This window comes from Cimex lectularius, unplaced genomic scaffold, assembly GCF_000648675.2.
Source record: "Cimex lectularius strain Harlan isolate CLEC.00 unplaced genomic scaffold, Clec_2.1 scaffold268, whole genome shotgun sequence".
In the NCBI taxonomy this organism is placed as follows: domain Eukaryota; kingdom Metazoa; phylum Arthropoda; class Insecta; order Hemiptera; family Cimicidae; genus Cimex; species Cimex lectularius.
The window spans coordinates 557536-581633 of record NW_019392848.1 but is presented as its reverse complement, the minus strand read 5'-3'; the positions used below and the strand labels follow the sequence as shown (position 1 = coordinate 581633).

General features: G+C 34.1%; 1 protein-coding gene across 1 annotated transcript in view; it reads left to right on the top strand.

Moving 5' to 3' along the window:
* The window catches only part of LOC106662016, a 30945-nt gene extending 12113 nt beyond the window's left edge, over positions 1-18832 (top strand). The window contains exons 3-6 of the mRNA XM_024228674.1: positions 10004-10123; positions 12532-12604; positions 17054-17177; positions 17235-18832. Of these exons, the coding sequence (XP_024084442.1) occupies positions 10004-10123; positions 12532-12604; positions 17054-17177; positions 17235-17438 (521 nt within the window). The 3' untranslated portion in view covers positions 17439-18832. The remainder of the gene's footprint in view (positions 1-10003; positions 10124-12531; positions 12605-17053; positions 17178-17234) is intronic.
* The last annotated feature ends 5266 nt before the right edge of the window (positions 18833-24098 follow it).

Here is a 24098-nt window from a genome sequence, read left to right as displayed (position 1 = left end):
TATATATATATATATATCTACATATATATATTTGACATTAGTAAAATACATTTTTGTTTTTAACGAGTTTGTAATGTATTAAAAATCAGGGAGAAAAGTTTAGAAATGGTCACGAGTCTTGTGATTTTTGACCACGTTCCACCTGTTTCGGTTAATTCACTATTCTAAACTTTGATGGGGATTTTCTTCCACAATTTTATTCAGAAGTTAGTCATCGATTGATATTAAACGTTTTCCATGGGGTATCTCTTGAAGAAAACTTAAAAAAATTGAGTTTTCCAAATTTCTAAAATTTGATGATGTATTTTGTAAGGTTTATCGTACATGAATATAAAATTGATAATTGTCAATATTACCGATTGTAAATGTTTTCTGAACTAGTAAATAGTAAGTAAAGGTAAATGGTATAGAACGTATATCTAGATGTAAATATAATCAGAGAACGTAACAAAAACATATTATTTTATGTGAGACAACATGATGTTTTGGGTTTTTCCTCAAAATATGAAAAAAAATTAGTACCGAAATTGGTCTACATTTCTAAGTAGAAAAAATAACTTTAGTCTTTAGACGCTTTAGGTTATGAATGAGGTTTTGAACGTACAATTTATTCAACTGAAGGGAACACAATGTTGGAATTGACATTTGAACTGAAACGTTTCTCACAGTTAAATCTATGCTTTTATGGTCAAAATGCGAATGGTTTGATATTACTAAAGCGCAATTTGTCACTCTGATCAATTATTCATGCAAAGTTCAAAGCATTACAAACTCACTTGTTCTCGGTAAATTGCAGTTTGACAATACTCTTTGTTTTAACAAGAACTATATTTTTTATGTAGTACAATATAAACACCGTAATAATACCTACCAATCCTGTCGAAAATCGGATACATATTTTTATTGCGGTTAACCACTTGATACTAACAATTCCGCAAAATTATATTCAATTGGTGAACTATTTGTCCATTATACGTGATAAGTACCCATTAAGATCAATGCTGTTTAATATAATATTGAAATTAAATGTCCGGTAAAAGGTTTTTTTATTTAAAAAAATGATTAACGATGCTTCCAAAAATCATGCTCCAGATTTGGTTTTCGTTTTAACATAAAAAGCTCAGCGGACGAATGCGATTCAGTTGAAAGGTTTTTAGATCTGCCCTCTAATTTTATTTCCTTGTTGCGGCCTGCGAATCCGCAATGAATTGATTAAAATTCGATGTGAGCCTTTTTCCGCAATATCCGATAGACAAAAAAAATATATATTTTCGAAAAATATTTATTCCCTCCTGAATACAATTTAATTATTTTCCTTGTTAAGGTAAGAAACATAAACACGTTTTGAAGAAAATACATTTTCAACTACTCAGCGATTGTGTTTTAAATGGTATCTGTTAGTTAATCTATCATCGAATCATCAATTGACTAACCAAACCTATCATAAATAAATACTAATTGCGTCGTCCATTTTTGTACACTACTTAAAACTATAGTTGATTTGATTTGATGCACGAATGAAAATTATTTTTCGATTCAAAAAGTGAAAATAAATAAATAATTGCCAATATAAATACAATGTTTAATGACAAAACAAAACCCATTATTGAACCATAGACTGAACCTCCCGGAGGATATTGAACATAAACAATTAATGAATTATTAAAAGTCGTCCATTGAACGGCGAACTAACCGAACAATAGAGCACTAGCACTAATTAATTGGCTACGTGAACAAACATTACTCTTGTTTGCATGTAATAATAGCTTTACATATTCTCAATCGAAAACAATAATTAATTACTTCAAAGTCCGGTTATCGGGCATTATAAAATGGGATCGTTTGCCGTACCCAAAGTGGTTTGAACATTTTAATATTTTTAATATCTACCATTAGTCGATGTTAAATTAGTTATCGCGATCAACATTTACTAAGTTGTGAGATTTCCCTGTGTGCTCTGCGGTGTGATTAACCTGTAATTAAGTAGTTACTGATGTTTAATAAAAGCATTTTCAAAATTGAAATTTTTTCAAAATCTAATTTATTCGTCCGGCCTTAATTTGGAAAATTATAACACAATCAATTTTTAATTTTAATTTTTTTTAAGCGAAACAAAAGTAAAGAATCTTGAATTTCATCACAGATGGCAAAACCTGATATAAAATTAATAATTGAGTAAATATTTATTAGATACTAATTACGATAAAAGAATTTTGATGAATAATTTCGATCTCGGTAAGGTCAATTTTGATTTAAGGCCATCATCAAGGCAAAACAATCTTAAATACCTTATCTAGCATTCAAATCGATATAAATTAAATTTTTAACAAATAGTTTAAAATTTCTCTGAATACCGACTCAATCCCAAAATTGCCAAGACTGTAACATTACTGAATTATTTCAATTAATTGAGGTTTTTAGTTGAGATAAAAAAAGTCAGTGTCACGAGCTGGATTCGAACCCACGATATTCGGCTAGATACGCCGCTGCTCTACCACTTGAGCTCCTCCTTCCACTCGGACACTAACTTCCCATTTCAACCCCACCTTTTGAATTTTCCCTCCTTTTTGCCATTTGAATTATGTCAATGAACACTGAATTATGTCAATTTGTAGACATATTTAGTATTGCCTTGATGATGAACTTAAAACAGATCGCAAGTTTGGCAGTAACAATTGAATTTGTTTTTTGTTTTTGTTTTCATGAAGACAGTACCGAGTTCGAGATCATTCGTTAGTAAAAAATGAGATCATTATCTTACACTTTAAATAAAAATGTTTTTACTCCAAAGGCTGATTGATGACATTATTCAATAACTTTAAAACATAATGTTCTCAATAATCTAATATCTATTGTTATAAATTATCTAAATTGAATAATAAAAGAAGTCGAAGGTTTAGATTTTCTTTCAAATTCATTCACTCGGTCGACCATAATTTTTAAATTACGTCGTCAAATATTTAACTTTTATTTTTATATGAATACAAATCTCCATTATTTCCACACCCGTTAAAAAAGTGTAAACCAATTATTATTTACTCAATGTAAGTTCTGATATTTTTTATAAATAAGACATTGTAATTTATTCCAATTTGGTAAAATTAAAATTTTTGATGGAGAGACGTCAAAAATCAAATGTTTAATTTTTAATTATTCAGAAATCGTGAGATGCGGTCTGGTGTGATGTAGGTTTCAGAAAAACATTTTCTTTATCGTGCCAACGTTTCGATCTTTATTGAGATCATCTTCAGGGCTCAGAGTGGCACTCTCAACACGACACGCAAAAATGGCACAATTACACAGAAGACAAACACTTTGAGCCCTGAAGATGATCTCAATAAAGATCGAAATGTTGGCAAGATAGAGAAAATGTTTTTCTGAAACTTACATCACACCGGACCGCATCTCACGATTTCTGAATAATTATCGATTAACGGTCACTAATCACCACACATGTTTAACCTTTATTTTTCTATGAATACAAATCTCGATTATTTCCATGCCCGTTAAAAAAAGTGTTAACCAATTATTATTTACTCAATGTTAGTTCAGATATTCTTTATAAATAAGACATTGTAATTTATTCCAATTTGGTAAAATTAAAATTTTGATGGAAGGACTTGTCAAAAATCCAATGTTTTGGAATACCATCACTCTTTCAGCGCCTATTATTGTGCCACTTCAGGATTCTCCATTCATGCAAAAAGAATATATTTTTCAATTTAAACCGAGACTAAATATAAACCAGAGTGTACATATAACAAAAGGATGCTAATGGTTCATCAGTTGCTTGTTAATTATGAGTATATTTTGAATAAACACGGTTAGCACAGTATGGTGAAATATTCTTTTCACATATTTATTACCTGGAAAAACCAAGCATTATTCTGTTGTATATTTGTTACTATTTTTATTGCATTTTTTATTAATTTATTAACTTAGTGTATATTTTATTTTAATCTTTGGTAATCAATTTTTCATAAAATCAAATTTCTGCAATTATTACAAATTAAATCTTTCCCTTGGCTTAAAACCTTGATTTTTCTATAATAATAATACTTCATTGCAAAAAAGAAAAGTTATAAACATTACATAACATATAATTTAAAGTAAAATTACGGCATGGAGTGTCGTTCTGCTGGAGGTCGATTTTCATTTGACTTAAATTTTTGGTCGACTCAAAGAAAAAAATACAAAAGAAAAAAGAAAAAAAATTGATCCTTAATTACAATTGATAATTTAATTTTTAATGATTACATTAATTACTAACATACGTTATAAACAATAATTTTTGTTCTTCGTTTAATTTACAATAAGTATAGATATATAAATTATTTGGGCCAGCAATTTTTCTATATAATAAATGTATTTTTTGTGGGTGATATACCATACTTCCTGGAAAAAGAATTTACCGATCATACCAATCAGCCGGAAGCATTTTAAATGCCAATATTTGTGCCAAATTCGCCAATCTTTAGTCGTTTCATCACAGCGGAGTCAATGGGTGAAAAAATCGTCCAAATTTTAAATTTTATAAGTTTGTACCAACGAAACGGCTCTCAGTCGGGCTGAAAGCGCCCAACAAGCAACGCAATGTTTCGACAATTGAACATATTTTAATAACGACCATAATTTTGTTGGAAAATGCGTAGATATCGGAGCAAATTTATTTTGCGACAAGTCAGTTTTTTCCCGAAAAAATAAAGAATTAATATGTTATGGACATAGTGAGTTAAAAAATCAGTATTTTTGCAGCATATAGTGGACCATAACTGGAGTAGAATCATACAGGTTTTTTCGTCTCTTAGAAAACTACTCTGCATATCAGCCGATTTACTTTTTACGTAGGTTAAAAAAATTATACGTAAGATCGTAATAAATAAGATAAGATGTGTAGAAAGTTATAAAATCCAATTGATGCCTCCAATAGAGTAGGTCAAAAACACTTGGAAAAAATCAGATTCATTTTAAGTACTATTTAAAACCCTTTAATACTTTTTTTTTAATAGAAAACAGAAGTAAATCCTTTTTAAACAAGGATTGAACACCGCACTCACTCCATCATTCACCATTTCTACAGAAATAAATTGTTTTGATTGGATCAGCGGAGGGATTTTTTTTCTCCGATGCTCGTAGCACCATAGAAAAATTCGTAACACGTCTTGAATTTATCCAACCTCCACGGTTTCTCTACTGCTGGGAAGGTGGATTACTCATCTTTGGTCTTGTATGCTTTTGGCCTACGTTATTAGAAGTATCATTTCGTTTTTGTAACTTTTTTACATCTAATTTTACAGTTAATACGGTCCTGAAAATATATCTATTACTCGCGAAATATACTGCCCATTGAAAAACTTACCACATGGTTTTTCCACTTATTAATACACATACCTGCGCTAGGTCTTATTTTTTAGAAAATTTTATGCTAAACAAGATAGTTTTTTTTAGATGTTTTCCTTTCTTCAGTCATTCATCAATAAAGTCAAAAATTCTGGAATATGCCAATTTTTACACTTTTTAGAAAACTTCAAATTGAGCTATGAAGCCAGGGAATCGGCCTAGAGCGATGCCCCTCGGCAATCGATAGGAAATTTTAATAAGCTTTCCATTGGTCGCCTTTCACTTTGCGCGATTTCTCAACCATTTTCGAATTACTCGCGATTTTCGGGCAAAATGTGTGGTTTTTTACGCGCTCGGTGGGGAAAAAAACGATCTCTCTCTCGATTTTACCATAAATAAACCTATTACTTCAATACGATATTCGAAGCCAAACTGCCACACAACACTTGTAAAATGGGGAAAAAGTTGAATTTCCGTGTTGAGGTAAACAAGTGGTTATCGACAGCAGATGCATACAGCATCCCGAAAGGTCAAAATATTAAAAATTGAGAATTGTCGCTTCCCTGGCCATTTTTTGAAAAAAACCTTCAGAACAAAAGTTCCAGAGCGTAAAACTTGCGAAAACTTGACGGATCAAAATTTCTGCATTTTTGAAAATTAAGAAAGAGAGTGATCGGTTTTTTTCCCATGAGGACGTAAAAAACACGTTTTTTGCCCGAATATAGCAAATAACTCGAAAAATGTTGAGAAATCGGGCATAGTGGAAGGTAACCAATTGAAAGCTTATTAAAATTTCTTATCGATTGCTAAAGGGTGTCGCTCAAGGACGATTTCCTGGCTCCAAAGCTCAATTTGAAGTTTAGGCAAACAGAGCCAAAATTGGCAATTTTTTGAATTGACTGAGAATGGGTGAAGCTAGGAAAACATTTAACAAAGCTATCTTGTTCACTGTAAAATTTTGTAAAAAAATGAGGCCTAGCTCAGGTCTTAACATAAAAGGCTGAAAAAATATGTATTTCCAAATTTGGCCATTTTTTTCGTGCAAAAACCAAGAGATCGTTTGCAGGGCAGTGGACAAGGGATATAATATTTGTTCGTTGAAAATCCAACAGGTTTTAAATTTGTTATTATGTTCAATGTTACAACATTAAATAAAAACAATAAAATAATGTAATTTGCAATATTTTGTAACTACAAAATTGAAGCCACAAAAATTAGGTTTATCTTAATTTTTGCCTTAAATAAAAGGAAGTGTAAAAAATTAAAAAGTTCAAAATGATTTGTCAGGATTAATTGAATAAAAAGAAGAAATGAGAGGGTGCACTATGGCGCGATTTTTCTCTACAGGGGGCGAAAAATAGTAGAACTGTGTCGTATTTAGCTCTGATTCTGTGGTCATTAGCCCTGTTGTCGTTTCAGATGGTTAACCCAGTTAGGTCCCTCCTATTTTTCGGACGGCAGCTTTTCACTCTTCTCGCCGTTTTCCTAATCAACTTATCCTCCTAATAGCCAGTCGTGTCTCGCTCGAGTAAATTACCCTGGATCTCTCCAATTAGAACGGCGAGAAAAATTAATATTGATTTTCTATTCTCTCGCACGTATAAAATGAGAGAATAAATCGGATGATCGTCGAAGAACTCAAGAGTTTAAGAGATATCCACCTTAACCAATAAATCGTTTAATCTGATAAAAGAGGTCTTGAGAAATTCCCTATATATTCTAAAATAAATAGTAGTAGTAGCAAACATATAATACTACACATAATATTATAATAATAGTAATTAATAGTAATTAATAAGTAAGTAATAATAGTAATTATAATAATACTACATATAATAATAGTATAGCTGACATATAATACTATTTCCTCTATTTCACTGATAGTTTATTAACGTCTTTTTTTTCCAGAGTGTAATAAAATTTCGAATGAAAATAAAGTGAAAAACTGTGAAATTGAATGCATATAGAATGAAAGAAAGAAAAGAGAGTGTGGGAGAGAGAAAAAGAGAGGGTAAGCGTAATAGAGGGAGAGAGAGAGAGAGAGAGAGAGAGAGAGAGAGAGAGAGCGAGAAAGAGCAAGTAAAAGAGAGTGATAGAGAGAGGGCGAGAGAGTTAAAGATCGAGTAAGAGTGAAAGAGAAAGGGAGAGAGAAAAAGAGTGAGCAAGAAACGAAAGGAGAGAGAGAATAAGAGAAAGAGTGAGAGAAAGCGGGCGAGTAAGAGAGAGTGAGAGAGAGGAGGATAGAGAAAAAGAGTGAGTAAGAAAAAGAGAGAGAGTAAGAGTAATAGTGACAAAATTAAAGATTGAGTAAGAGTGAGAGAAAAGGGAGAGAGAAAAAGAGTGAGCAAGAAAGAAAAAGAGAGAGAGAGATAGTAAGAGTAAGAGTGAGCGAGATAAATATCGAGTAAGAGTGAGAGAGAAGGGAGAGAGAAAAAGAGTGAGCAAGAAAGAAAAAGAGAGAGAGTAAGATTAAGCGGGAGAGAGATAAAAATCGAGTAAGAGTGAGAGAGAGAGGGAGCGACAGAAATAAAAGGGAGATAGTAAGTGTGTAAAATAAATCTTATCAAGCTAATAAATATCAATAAATACTGATAAGTATAATTGCCACTTAATAATTACATTATTATACAAGCTCCTCCTATGGCAAAATGCAAATAAATAATAATTACGTAACTAATACTTTTGCCACTTAAGTACTCAACAAAAACATTCCAATCAAGGTTATAGATGTGATGTGTATCATTTTTTCCTATGAGTTTTTCAAAATGGGAAACAGAAAAAGTGAATTTTCTATTACTGGCATATGTCTTTGCACTTCTGCATCTATTTATTCCTAGCAACCGAGAAATTAAACGTTTTTCTCCTAGCCTCACTACTAATATCATCCATTTAGGTTATAGTGATCAATTGACCAATTTATTTATTTCAATTAATTATTCTTTCTATGTAAGGTCTTGGTGGAGATAAAAAAGTCAGTGTCACGGGCGGGAAACGAACCCACGACCTTCGGCCACTTCATAAGTCGCTGAGAATCCAATCCTGATTACACGGTATTTGAAAATGGCAAAAAGTGGGCAAATTCGAAAGGTAGTTTGAGATGGAGTGTTGGTGTCCGAGAGGATCGAAGTCACTGTAGCTCAAGTGGTAGAGCAGCGGCGTATTTAGCCGAAGGACGTGGGTTCGAATCCCGCTCGTGTCACTGACTTTTTTTATCGCAACCAAGACCTTACATAGAAATAATAATGAATTGAAACTAGTATCATTAATTTACATTAATGAATTTGTAAAGCGTATTAGCACTCTCTCTNGTGCCACTGACTTTTTTTATCTCAACTAAAAACCTTAATTAATTGTAATATATTAATTGGTCAAGCGGACCATGAAATTAGTGAAAGTGAATATCTAATATGACTAAATACAATCATTAATATCACGCGTTCAATTGTGTTCATTTAATTTAATGAAATCACCAAAAACATTGTATATCCAAGAGCACACTGAATACAACAGTAATTACAATTTAATACAATGTAATCCCAAAGAAAAATGAAAATATCTAAAATGGCAAAAAGGAGGGAAAATTCAAAAGGTTGGGTTCAGATGTTAGTGTCCGAGTGGATCGAGGTCACGATAGCTCAAGTGGTAGAGCAGCCTTTGCACGACATTTGAAAAATGGCAAAAAGGAGGGAAAATTCAAAAGGTGGGGTTGCGATGGGAAGTTAGTGTGTATTTATGTATTTGTTACAATATTTCCGTCTTATTCTAAGGTAGTTTTACTAGTCTTCGTGGAAAAACGAAAACTTGTTGTCAATTGTTTTCTTTTTCATATTCAAATTCAAATTTCAATTTTTTACGAAAACAAAAACATCAGAACTCATCTGTCAAGAAATCATTTAATATAAAAAAAGTTGTATTAAAAGTGAGGTGCGAGGGCGTTAAGTAAAAGGTTTCTGAATTAAATGAAAAGAGCTTGCATTTTCAATTTACATAAATTTTAATTTTATTATTTTATTTTAACTATTTTAACAAAAAAGTTACTGAATGCCCCGCCTTCTTTATAACGAACTGGTAAATTGGGTTGTTTTCTAAGCTTTTCTTTAGTTTTTTTTTTATATCAAATTGCCCAATTTGGCTGGTTTTTAAATAATTTCCACCCGGAAATGACACTACAAACCGTGAATAACACACTAGACAGATGTGGACTTTTCAAATTGATAAATTATATTAGATAAGTAATGTACAAACTATTGCGCTTTGAATGTAGAGTACATGATATTTATGAAATATATTCATTAATTTCGTGGTCCGCTTGACCAATTAATATATTACAATTAATTAAGGTTTTTAGTTGAGATAAAAAAGTCAAAGGCACGAGCGGGATGAAAATTGAAAAATGGCAAAAAGGAGGGAAAATTCAAAAGTCGGGGTTGATGTGGGAAGTTAGTGTCCTAGTGGATCGAGGTCACGATAGGTCAAGTGGTAGCGCAGCGGCGTATCTAGCCGAAGATCGTGGGTTCGAATCCCGCTCGTGCCATTCACTTTTTTATCTCAACTAAAAACCTTAATTAATTGTAATTACATTTAATACAATAGTAAAGCAGTAAAAAAATTACATATTACATTTTTATGTCTGTCCTCTACTAACAAATACAATTTGATGCAGGCAATGATAAACTAGAAGCAAAAGCGTCTCGATTTAAAGTGAGCGATCTTCAAGGAAGGACGCTGTTTTCTGCAGACAAAAACGAAGTAGTCGTCGGAGCAGATTTGCTCAGGCTTCAAGGTGAGAAAACGTCAATTAATCTATTAATTTATTTAATAAAAAATTAAGGACTTATGTCTGGCTGTAAGGCACATATTTTTGTTAAATAGGAATTTTCTGCATACCACATTTAAGAGCATGTATTTCCTATTCTTAGTCGGTTTTAGTTTTTGACATACCCAGAAAAACTAAAATGAACAAAGCCCTGAAACATTCATTAAATTATTTTTCCTTACGAATTTAAAATTTGGCAGATGTTCTAAATTAAATAACATGTTTTTGGTGAAGATAATGTAAATAAACAAAATCCTTGGTTTGGTAAATTTTTATCTGAAGATTATGTAATAGTACCAAAGAACTTGGTAGTCTGAGAACAAAAGCTAAAGTTATAGAATTTGGTCTTTACCTTTTTGATCTTCACTGGTATCAGAAGAACAAGCTATTGTGCATTAGGTCGAAAAGAAACAATGAAAACATGGGTGTACCATGAATGTTAGTTGCTTAGGTGCTCACTTACTGTAGGATGGATTATTATGATTATTATTGTCGTCCTGTGAAATAATAAATCAAGCAGTTACTGCCAAGAATTGTATGCGCCAAAAAGTGATTACAATTGGATGGTTCCTGATTACTGGTTTATAATAACCTCAAAGGGGAGTCGGTGGCCGCACCACTGGTTTAGGCGTTGTCACGACGCTCATCTGTATCGCTGTAAGATTAAGGTTATTCCAGCGGCCCTGCATTCTAACTTACGACGTTCTACAAATGGGCTTTCGGCACCCTGGACGTTGATGTACCATTGCTGTTACGAACCCTCGTAAAAAAATATCTTTGCAATTAAAAAAAAAATACCGGTAGGCTTACAGAACAACAACCTTGGGTTTGGCAATCTGAGGTCTGATCTAGAGCCTATCCGTCCAGCCACCGATGTTGGGCGCCAGAGGCTATCAACAACTAGGTCATTTCAGCCACCATCATAATCAGTCTCCTATACTTCTCTCACTCACTATGAAAAACATTCTTTCCTATTTACTATTCACTCAGTTAGGATGTTGGATTACTCCACTAATATCAATTCCATCACTCTTTACACCTGTTGTATAACTTACCTAATTGTCGGTTGATGGGTACTTAATATTCCACTATAGGTCCTCTCACACAAAACATTCACGCCAATAAATATATTCTTTCTCAACACTCACTACGAGACACATTACTACTATATACAATAAAACTTCCCAGATTCATTCAAGAATCGAAACAGGGGACTCAAATAGTCGTTGCCCTGATCAAGCACAATTCTCATATCCGGTATCATTCCTATGCGCTCTTTATATAAAGCCAAACGAACGGCAACCTTCAGTTTAATGATTATTTGGAGATTGGGAGATGCGGTCTGGCATGACGTACGTTTATGATCCCTGAAGATGATCTCAATAAAGATCGAAAAGTTGACATGAAAATGTTTATCTAAAACCCACATCACACCAGACCGCATCTCAAGATTTCCAAATAACCTACCACACACTACAGTTTAGTGCGGCACAACCAAACATTAGAAAGTAAATGACCGTGTGTCATCCTCGCATGGCCTATTCCTAATCTGGTGAATCTCGCTCCAACGAGTCAGATCTTTCGAGGGCCATCTGTCGACAGTCCTATGGCTACGTGAGAGCTTCTCTGCGGATCGAGCCCTCCGGCTGCCACTTTCTTGGATGGTGTATGCCTGCATTAATCCGCTATTCTGTTTTAGCAGGTGAAACGATAAAAAAAGTGCAAATTTGCAATAAAAAAATGCCCGCTATACCGAAAGTGCTTCATGTTTTAAGTTTGACCATCCAAAAGCCTATCATTTTCTACGGTCTGTTCTTCAACTGTCTTTTTTTCGGAGATTAGGTAATTTTTAACAAAATTTGGAAAAGAAAGTTCAAACTAGCTTTGTAGAATTGTTCTCCATGTAGACATATAATTTCAATAAATTTGAGAAATAAATGCTCGTATAGTCCATAATGGAGCTTGTTTTGAGAAAAACAGGCTATTTTACTATTAGTTTTGGCTAGGAAGTTAAAATCATAAATCCACTGATATTTCGTATGTATTACTCAATAATTGTAAGGGTATTATTTTAATATTTATTAACAAAAATGCGATGTGCCGAATAAAAAACCTCTGAAGATCCCAAGTATCTAATTGTGCAATTATAATTGCAGTGTAAATATGATGTTTACTTGTTAAATTACTCATTAACTACCAAGGTCGGTTTTAATTAGGTTTTTGTTAAAGTATCTATTTTGCAGCTGTAATAATTTTTTGTCACATTCTGATCCGATTAATTTTCTTTTTATTTATTGCATGTTTTTTGCGGTGCTCATCTCCAGGCAGAAAAAATCAATTGAATGTTTGTAGAATAATACTATTGTGTGTTTCAGGGGCAGGAGGGGTTGTGATTGACGGTAGCCTCCAGACGCCTTTGGTGAGGGCCAACCCAGGATCGGACCTGAGGTGGGTGTATTTTTGTATCGTCTATTGCTACCTGGAGCATGTCCTTCCCCGCCCCGGCCAAGTTTCTCCCCTGTCCGACGAAATAAAGTCCAGAACTCCGTGAAACTCTTTAGGTGAGACCGCCGAACGGAACGCATGTTAAGGAGTGTAACTGGAAAAGTTAGGCAGTGGTGCAAGGGAGGTCTTGATATACTGATTTCCATCAAGGCTCCTGATTATTAGGGGGGCCAAGTTGTGAGAGCAAAGTTTTCCTTTCTAAAGGGCCCGTCAGTGTGTCTCCAGAAAGCATTCCTTTTCGATTATTTAACCTGATTTGTGTTACATTACTTTCTCGCGGATTTGCATAAACCGACCTCTAGCCTCACACAATCGCATGTAAATTATAATAAGTAAGTGTTTATTGTAAAATAATTTATATTATCTTTGTTAGAGAGGTATAAGGAAATATGTAAAATGATTCAAGTTTTTCTATTCTGATTTACAATAACATTAAATTGTACAGATTTTTTAGTAAAGATTTCTCTCGGTGAAACTAAACTTATAAACGTAGTCATTTTGGCGAATGTTCATTCTAAATAAAACTTTGATACTAGTAATAGAATTTCTGTGGTTGCCTTAAACAGTGGGTTAATCCAAAATCGATACTTTTAGGAACCGATTTTAAAGTTTTGAATTTTTCCGTATGAATTTGTACATCTCTATAATAAGTTTTTACATTCCAACAATGACATTTTCATACAACATACATTTTAATTTTGTAGCAATTGTTATATTTTGTGTATATACTGATTGTAAAATACCAACAAGAATAAGGGGCGTCGTTGGCCGCAACGGTTTAGGGGTCGACCCTGCGCGCATGATTAAGGTAAAGGTCCCGGGTTCGAATCCAGCGCCCCGCATTCCAACCCGACATACTTACAAATAAACTTTTTTTTTTCAAAAACACCGGCATCCTGAAAAAAATACATAAAAAATATTACTATGACGTTAAAATTCATTAACTCGTGTCCTTTTGTCCATCTAACCTCCACATGTCTGTTGATTAGGGATATAAACCGCCCTGCAAACTTGTATAAATTATCCAAAGATTATTTTTCGGATCGAATAGCAACAATATCTACGTCTACTAGTAGTAGACGTAGTAACGAAATAAAGGACTCACAAATGTGGCCAGTAAAGCATTATTAATAGTTCGACACGTTGGTGAAAATTCATTCGCTTATTGTAAGGATAAGGACGCATTCCACAAAATTAAAATAAAACTCTTCTTTTAAATTGCGGACTTTCATATCATGAAAAAAACCAAATTTGTGTTTTTTGATATGTCAATAATTCCTACCGCACACCGACAATAATGATATTGGAACTATATTTAAACATATAACACATTGAAACTGACCTGTTATCAAAAGTTGACCCGGTTTGTGTCCCATCACGTTTATAATATACTTAACTGACTGTCCTAAGGCTAAGTGAAAAACAAGAGCGGGCCGAAAGGAAAATCAGGAAAACATCAAGTGTTTTCGAGAGGAAGATGCGGCAGATGTCTAAATCGATGCTATCATCCCCTTTGTTAAGGGATAAATTGTAGGAGGAAGCAAGCTGTTGCACCCCTTTCAACTGGGAGACGAGACGACGGAGAAGAACCGCCCCTTTTATTCATGACTTTTTTTCCTCCAGTGATAAATTCAGAGGTGCTGATGACTGACTCCTAATTAACTTTTAGCCGTACTACCAAACACCTGATTAATAAATTTTGTAATATAAAAAAAAAATCGTATTTAAGAACGCCGCCAAACACGAATATTTTCATTAATAAAATAAATATTATAGTTTTAAAACTAACAGGTAATTTATTGGTACAATTTCTTGGCAATGCGTGCAAGACTTTATTGGCACAGATAACAAAGACACAACGAAAAAGGCGCGCTCTCTGCACCTTAATAAATTTGAAATTGAATAAACGGGCCACAGCTGTAGCGAAATAGCTGCCAGGTTTATTAGGGCACTTACTACCTGGGGAGACTTATTTAATAAATAACGAATTTTTTAATCAAAAATGCAAATTTTAATTCAGGTTACTCTAGTTTTGTTTATAGTTTGTTATAATACTTAAATCTACTTAAAATACACTTTCAGTTCAGGATTTTTGAATTTTATCGAAAAAACAAACTAAAGTGTATAGCATTCAAATCGAGGAAACAGTTTTGATTTTGATTCATTAAATAAATTTAGTTTATTCGCTTAATGACTTTACTGGAAATGTTTGGCTCGCTGTTGTGCTCGACCTTGTTGTATGGCTTTCTTCAGCCCGAAAAACCCGCTTGCAGAAGCTCGATAAGCCCCGCTATCAAAGCCTTCGAAGTTCTGCGGGCTGAAAGCGTTACCACCCGAACTTCGAAGAGGGCTAGTTACTCTCAGCTATGAGACATCCGTTTTCGGGTGCGGTTGTTAGATTGCGAGTACGAACGACTTCAGACCCGGACGCGAACCTATACAGGATTACCCTCCGGTGAAGAACACTTTCAATTCACTAATCTGGTGGAACAAAGCTCAACAAAAAGTAGCTACCCAAACATTAGGTTGCATACGAAGACTAGCAAACCTATGGATCACAGGGGCAATGAGAACACCCCCTACAAATGCATTAGAAACTCTGCTAAACCTACCTCCCCTGGAAATATTTATACAATGAGAGGCTAGGAAAAGCTCACTTAGGCTCCAGAAGCAATTACATTGGATAGGAACTAAACAATTCGGGCATACAACCATAATCAACAAAATCAGACACCCATTCTTTGAAATGGGGACTGCCTATGTGATCTCGAAAACATTCTTTACAACTTCCTACAAAGTTTCAACGGTCTGTAAAGGAGAGGAAGAACACAGGAGAGCATCAGATACAATGATATGGTATACAGATCACTCCAAACGAAGGAACCGGATCAGGCGTTTTTTGTACAAGCCCAAAACATGAGCAATCAAACTCATTAGGGAAGTACACTTCGGTCTTTCATTCAAGCAGAAATACATGATATCAATGCTTGTGCCCTCGAAAATCTTAAAAGAGGTTACACTGGCAAAAAAACCCTCATAAGATCTGATAGCCAAGCAGCCATTAAAGCATTAGCATGTAAAAGAATCACATCAAAATGAGTCAGTGAATGCATACAAAATCTCCAAAACCTGGGGAAACACAACAACCTGATGATATCTTGGGTGCCAGGGCACAAAGGAATTTCGGGCAACTAAAAAGCAGACACCCTGGACAAAGGAGGGTCTGCAAGACCATAGATAGGCTCCGAACCTATACTTGGGATAACAAAAACAAATATAGAATCTTCCATCACAGAATGGATCCAAACAAAACAAAAGGAGAAGTGGATAAACTCTAGCGGCGCTAGACATAGTAAACTTATGTTGAAACAACCCTCACCAAGACTGGCAAAAGCATTGCTGCAATTGGAGAGGTAGGAAACTCAGAGAGTGGTAGGAGTACTAACCGGTTACTGGCATCTGAGAAAAAATGTAACAACATGGGTATATACTACGATGATCCAATTTGCAGATTATGTAATGAGGAGAAGGAAACAGTCACCCATATCATCTTCGAATGCGGAGCGAGGTTGTCTTGGCCCCTCGGGGCTGAGCTGCGTCTACAGAAACGCTGCGGCAGTAACACATTTCCGTTGTATTGGGAGGTGCGTCAGCTCTCATCTTGAGAATCAAAACGTCCGATAAGGTCGAATAAGCTAGGTGCGGACGTTAAAGATCCTCATTGTCCTTTTTAGGACGACCGAGTATACGGGAAAGCCTGCACGATTATTGCACGTTTCGGGTAATGACACTTTTTTCAATGTTCTTGCTCATTCCATTAAAAAAGCCCTCCGTATTCGCGTTTTTTCTACGAGAAGTTTATCAAAAGACAGCTAACATATTAACAAACTCGGCTAACAAATAAGCTTTTTAGAAATCCTGCTGGGTTTAAGACCTGTTCTCAAGGGCCCTATTGATTTCAGAACATTGGGTGATTTTCCTTTTCTATTATAGTTAGTTTTACTATTTTTTAATTTTTTTTTTTTGGCATGTACCATTTATTTATTGCATCTCTAGATGCAGAAATACAATATAATAGTTTCTACTCACAGTAAGTTGAAGGAGTTCTACAACCACGTCTCACGACATGAATTGGATTTCATGTAACGTGTTAATGTGTTTTTTTTTTTTAATTGAAGGAATTCATGTCGAGAGACTTGGTTGTAGAACTCCTTCAACCTGATGATGAGCTAAGGACTCGAAATCCGGATCCTTGCAAAACAACTTACTGTGAGTAGGAATTATATTTTAAAAAGGATTGAACCCCGCACTCACTACACAATATAATATGTTCAACGAACGACAACTTGTGATTATTTAAATTTGCACGTTGAATGTATAAATGTCTTTCAGCTTGGAATCTCCGACAAGGTCGCTGCAGGTGATGGCTCCTTCCGGAGTGTCGCTGGAGTCCAGGGCGGGCGATATAAGTGCGACCTGCCTCACGGACCTGAAATTGGAATCGATGGACGGGGCGGTAAGTGTCCGATTAAAAAAAAATACTATTAGATTTTTGGAATTGATATTTTTACAGATTCGCCTGGAAGCGGCTCGAATCCTGCTGCCGGGGCTGAAGACAGCCCATTCCCGGCCGCAGCCGAGGGGTCGTCAGAGTTTTCAGCCTGCGTCCGCCACCTCGACAGTCTTCCAGCTCTGCTCATGCCACAACGGTAAACTTTTCCTAGCACCCGCTGACGGCTTATGTGCCACCGACAACGAAAAACTCCTCTGCAGGTGAAAGGAGAACCCCTTCCCTCCGGTTCTCCAGTGGTCCAGCCCTGACTATACGTTTGCGATATACGTGATTACGAATTTTCAATCTTGTCCTTTTTTTTATATGTTTGTGAATTCGACGATCCTCGTCCGGTATATTAACGTGTACGAAGCAAAAATCAGTTTTCTTTTCCGAAACTGGATTAAAGCACAACGCAATGTACATTTGCTATAAATATTTCAACAAACCCTCACCCAAGAGACTGACAGGTATAACCTGATACCAAAGTTTCGATTGATACGCCAAAACCGATCAATATTGTCCACCTCAGCGCGAGTCTATAAACTGCATAAAAAGACAATATAATAATGAAGATAATCAGATTGGTATAATACAAATGACTATAGATTTTTATATCCTAGACAAGGACAAGATTTAAAAATGTCTTTATTTGTTTAACCAAAGAGGAAAGTGGGAAGCAGCTGAATCAGACCAAAAAGAGTTAGACCCTGAAATAATTATGCATTTTTGAATGTGAGATTTTAGTTCACTTATGAAAAATAGCTGCATTTAGGAATATATTGTATACAGTTAATGGAAATTTTGTGCCATACGAAGCTTCAACGCCCGTGCACATTACCAGCAAACCATTGGCCTAAACTCGTTCTAGAACGGGTTCTTAGTAGAGCAATGACTATTATTTTCTTATTGATCCAAGTCTACTCGATATATACGAAAGACTACAGTTCTTTCCTCTGCTAATTTCAATTTATTTATTATGGATGGAATCGAGCAAAAAAAAATTATAGGTTATTTAAGGTTTGTAATTCTATTATTGTTCGAAAACAAGAAGGTAGAAGAATATGTCATATCGTATCAGTTGCAAATAAATAATAATTGTAAATTGCCAAAAAAAGTTGTAAATAAATACTGAAATATTTGTATTTGATAACGCTAGTTGGCAAGTAAACGAAATATGTAAATAGAAGCGTTAGAATAAAGTGTACAGAAACTGTATAATATGTTATTGCAAATATTAAGCTGGGCTTATTCTTTGTTTTCAAAACCTAATGTCAAGAGAATCGCCAGGTATCATAAAATCAGAAATCTTATGAAAGTCTACATTTCGATAAACTACTTTTTATTACTGCTATAACACGACCATGTCAAAAAGTTAGGATCTTACCTGGTGTTTCGCAGTAAAACGTAGCTCATTAAACAGAAAACCCCCTTCGTTTAGCTGCGCAGTGTAAGCCAAGCTTAAAATTGTGTTAATTCATTAAAATTCTATTGACAGTGTTATGAAATGTGAAAATTAAAAAAATTTGTAAATAGTTTTGCCTACATTATTTCCACGGATAGATTTCAAGTTTAATTTTTACAAATTTACTGTAAATAACCATAAACCTGTTTGTTCAAAAAATGGTGATCAATTAAAAAAAATAAAAATGTATAGTTTTTTTTTTTTCAACCAAAGTCACTCGTAAAAATATTAACACGTGTTGCTGTTCCTGCATTCTTTTTCTCGTTCAGCGTTTAATTGGCCATAATTCGCTTTGCATTTTGCGCTGTCAATCCTCAGTAATTCCATTGCACCGCTCTGTGAATATCCTTTGCCTGACTGGACTCTGACGAGGTGTTTACAGTCGTTTGCATAAATGATAGATGAAAAATTCGAGTACTTCAGTGAAAAGATGAAAAAAGGCATGGAACTGGTAAGGACTGATTTGAATCAGAATTTTCTATGTTTAAAATAAGAAAACAATTCTATTCCCTCATTGAAGAAAGAAAACAAAGAGAATAGGCGGAGCTTGGCGTGTTGGATATGGAACTAAGAAAAGACAACACCATTGCCCGGGGCCTAGAAGTCAAAAAAAGGAGACTTCCTTATCCAAGTGGCCCTGACCTTTTTCAGTAGCGTTCTCCAGATTTCCGAATCTATATATACGAAGCTCCTGGGAAAAACGATACTGCACGCCGGCCTATCTTGGTTTCTTTAACCTATCTCGCGGGCAAGAGTAAAATAATACAGAACTCATCTATTTTTCGTGGGACGAGATCTAGAATTTTTCAAAATGTTCTCGCATCGATCAGGCAAAAAGGTTTAACCTTCTGCGTTTTCGAGACGAAACACGAAGACATATTTTGACGCTCTGACAAATTCATCTTCCAAAACAAATGGTACCTCGGTTATGAGACTTGTGGACTCTGCTCGCAAGATCCTGGGGGACCTGTTGATAATATCAGCGGGGTGGAACTTTCTTAGCTTAATTACTCCGCTCATGTGAGAAGGCTTCACCTGGCTCGCGCGTTGCTGGTGGTCCGTCTTTCCCCTGTCACAACTGTATAGAAAAAGAAAGTATGTGGGAGATTTCATTTAAACTTTATCTTTTATAATATTGTAGGAATAAAAAAAACATAGTTGTTCTTTCTTTTATGTTGTCATCCCTTTTCATGTATTCACTTTAATAGAGTCATATGTAATGAACCAGGGTTACTATTTATTTTCAGAATTTTTACGTAAGCATGATTTACGTTGTAAAAAAAACAACTCTTTTAGAGAGCTAGTGAGGAGCTAGGGAGGTATTGAGATAAAAAGTCATTATTTTCAACGTTTGTTCAAATTGACGGCTTTGTATTAATCACAATTCCCACTCCCAAAATTATTTTTTATCTATTGCCTAAATTTAAATTGCAACAATTCGGAGCAAGATTTTTGTAACCGTAGTAATTTTTTGTCCAAACATGGGATCTAGATGTAACAATTTTAATGTAAAAATATCACATTTGGAAGAGATCGAACTCGAGCGCATTAGAACTTTTAGCTTGTCTAGCCGCTCCAGAGATCTAATTGTCAACTCACGTGGTAAAAAATTACTAAAATTATGTGCAGGCTTGATGATTCTCAATGGACGCTATTGGTGATTCAGAAGGGCAATTTTACATACAGACTACATATAGCTAGACCTGAAGCTTCCGTCTGTGATCTGGTAATGGTATCAGTTCAATTAAGCCCCTCCAGGAGGATTTTCGGATTTAGGGAGACAATATCACAAGCCTGTAGTTTTCCATGTTTTGTGACAATATCACAAACTTTGAAAGCCCCATTCCGTTCAAAAGGTTTGAAGATAAGCACGTTAACACTTATAAAATCATTTTTTCAATTAATTAATCTTTATGTAAGGTACTGGTTGAGATAAAAAAGTCAGCGTCAAGAGCAGGATTCGAACCCACGACTATTGAATAGATTACACACAAAAATGGCAAAAAGGAGGGAAAATTGGAAACGTTGGTTGAGGTGGGAAGTTGCGTCCGAGTGGATCGAGGTCACCATAGCTCAAGTGGTAGAGCAGCGGCGTATTTAGCCGAAGGTCATGGGTTCGAATCCCGCTCGTGACGCTGAATTTTTTATATATACCAATACCTTACATAAAGATTAATTAATTGAAAAAAATTTATTTGGTCAATCGGACCACGAGCTCTAATGGACATTTAAAACAATTTAGCCGAGCTCCTTGTATCTTTTAACGCTGATTCTGTTCCAACAGCTTGCTGATGAATACGGTTTATATTTCGAGAAAGTTATAAAAGCTTCCGGCCCTATTCGCCCAAATTGCTTATGTACTGAATGTTTAGCCAACTGTCGCAGTCAAAACCCAATTTCTTACTCATCACTGGGGCATTGACCAGTGTCTAACTTTAAACTAAACTGATTCGTGACCACCTGATCAGTGTGACTCAACTTCACTTATCTCCTCACTCGTGTCAACCACGGACTAGTTGAAGTGTAGTAGCATCGGCCTTTGGGAGCATCGACTATTTGAAAACCTCCCTACAGGGGTCTACGTGGGGTTTTTCCCCCGTGCCAGTTACTACCCAAAGAAGCACGTTGTCTTCACTATTTTGCATTTCTTGAGATTTACTTTGGAGGGGATTCTCGAGCGTCCAAGGAATACACGAAAAGTGTTACTTCGACTTTTACATATCTTCATTTTAATTGTTATATACAGTTAATACAATAATCTGTATGCATTTAATTATTAATTAGTTGAACAGCAAATTAGCTAAACAAGAAAATAGTTTTCTCCAGACAAATATTAAAAACAAATTCTAGAAACTTAGATTATTCGAATATATTATCAAACTTAATAATTAGAAAACATAAATATAAATAATTAATTATTCACATGATTATATCCGATTTTAATAAATATGCAATTTTGATCTGAAAGTTGAAAATAGTAAAAGAATTTAACGAATAAAATTCCACGATTTGAACAAATGCTGTTACGTGGTGCTGAGTTCGCCCTGTGAGAATGGAGACTGGCAGAAAAGGAATACTGCTTTCGCCTTGTGGTAAGCATTTTCTCCCTTTGAATGATATATTTCGCCACACTATTCGTTTCGTTGTTTGATCCCTTTTATTGGTGATTTTATATTGAAAAAATGTTTCTCCTTCACTATAAAACAGAAAAAGAGCGGTATTTATTGTCCACTTATGTTTAAAACGAGAAGCCTGTGAAACAACGATACCAGGCGGTTCAGAGATAATTAATTTGGCCTATAATTTGTCGTACAATTTATCAACAAATTTCTTTTACATCCACGAAGATCTTTTTTTATTTTTCGTCTTTTCTCAAAGCAAGAAATAAATTGGAATAATGCAATTCTAAATAACCAAGCCATTTTATTTCATTCTACTTTATAGCTTAACGCTGTACTTCAAAAACAGTGCGAGGGGAAGAACGGAAATTCAATATGTATTGGACCAGTTTTTGCCATTATTACTTCAAGAAAATTTTTACACACGATATAATAAAATAAATTGAAATTTGAAAGTTACGTCTGTCTTATGAAACCAAGCTGATAGTATTAAACATTTAATTTTTTTTATTAAAAGACACGTTAGAAATTTCAAAGTGGTGGGTACATCAATTCCACAAATGCAAAACTTTTAAGCGTTAAGTATATAACATAATAATTATTATTGTAGTAATGCATTATATTAATCTATTACAATGATTAATATATAATAAAGGGTGAGTTTAATTTCTAGCCATTCCTACTTTTTTTTAAATTATTCTTATTATTTTTTAAATGTTCTGAATGTTCAAAAATAGATTTTGCAAATAACTTAAAAACTGTTGCTCCAAATGTTCGCTTTACAAAGTAACGAGGTGTGCTTAATGTTATTTACTTCAACCGTCACACCCAATTTTGTGCATAGCCTCATCTTCATCACCACTTTCTTCGTCAAATTTTGCTGTTGGGACCAAAATTTGCACTCTGCTGTGTCGCTCTTGGCTCGATTATTGGCAAGTTTTAATAATCCTCTAAAAACTAAAACAGGCTCTCTTCATTTCTAGACTTGAGAGATTTCTTTAAAAATCTCACTCAAACAATACGCAAAATTTCAGCCAATACAGGAGTGTCCCAAAATTCTATGGTAAGGACTATCAAAGGACTTTAATCCATGCAAAATAAAATTGGTCCAGGAATTGAGTAAAGAGAATGCTGACTATACACTTTTCTTTCTTAAAATTTACCACGAGCAATTAATTTACTTTTAATTTAAATAATAAATAAATTGGTGAAAAAATTGTCAAAAAAACATTTTTATCGCTTTTAAATATATAAAAATAAAAACTGGAAATGTGTCGAATTGTGATTGTTTGTTTTTATTTATCTTTCCACAATTTTGTGAATTGAAAAGCAAAAAAAGGACTGTTTAACTACAATCCAAATCACCTAAAACTGTAAAGATGAATAAATATATATTTAAAGTTAATACAAAATGAAAATAATAAATACTCAATAATATAGTAAAAATGTATGGTGATTAGTGACCGTTAGTTGAAGATTATTCGGAAATCGAGAGATGCGGTCAGGTGTAACGTATGTTTCAGAAAAACATTTTCTTTATCGTGCCAATATTTCGATCTTTATTGAGATCATCTTCAGGGCCTGGGATTTACAAGCATTGCTTAAATTTAACAAATACGATGTGGAAAAAAGTGAATTTATACAATGCAAAAAACAATTTTTTTATATTCTATAAAAAAATTAAATCCCCATAATCCCAGGCTCTGAAGATGATCTCAATAAAGATCGAACGTGGCACGATAAAGAAAATGTTTTTCTAAAACCTGCATCACACCAGACCGCCTCTCACGATTTCCGAATAATCATTGAATAAAGTAAAATACCAAAAAAAATAAACAACAAATATAAAATGAGTAAATATGAAATTACAACATAAAATATTTGGAATAAAATATGTAAAAGAAATTAATAAATATTACAAATGTAAGGTGTACACATCTTAAATCAATTTAATTTCTATCTATACTGTTTTTATAAATATTCAAAATCATTTTATATTTTGTTCATTTTTGTGAGTCAGTTTTTATGTTAAAACATTGTTTTTGTTTAAGTTAGTGTATATAGTTTCGAAAAAATTAACTATAATTCATTTTTTTTGTAAGAATTTTTACATGATATTCAATTTTGTATAGTCTCAAAAACATTTTGAGCTAGACCTTAGTTTTGGCTGCTTTTTAACGTTTTTCGTGTTGTTTCATTTTTACATTATATAGTTTCTTTATTAGAACACATTATAAATTATGCAAAATAAATTAATTAATATCCAGTGTACGCACCATTTTTTTGCAATGCCGCAATCAT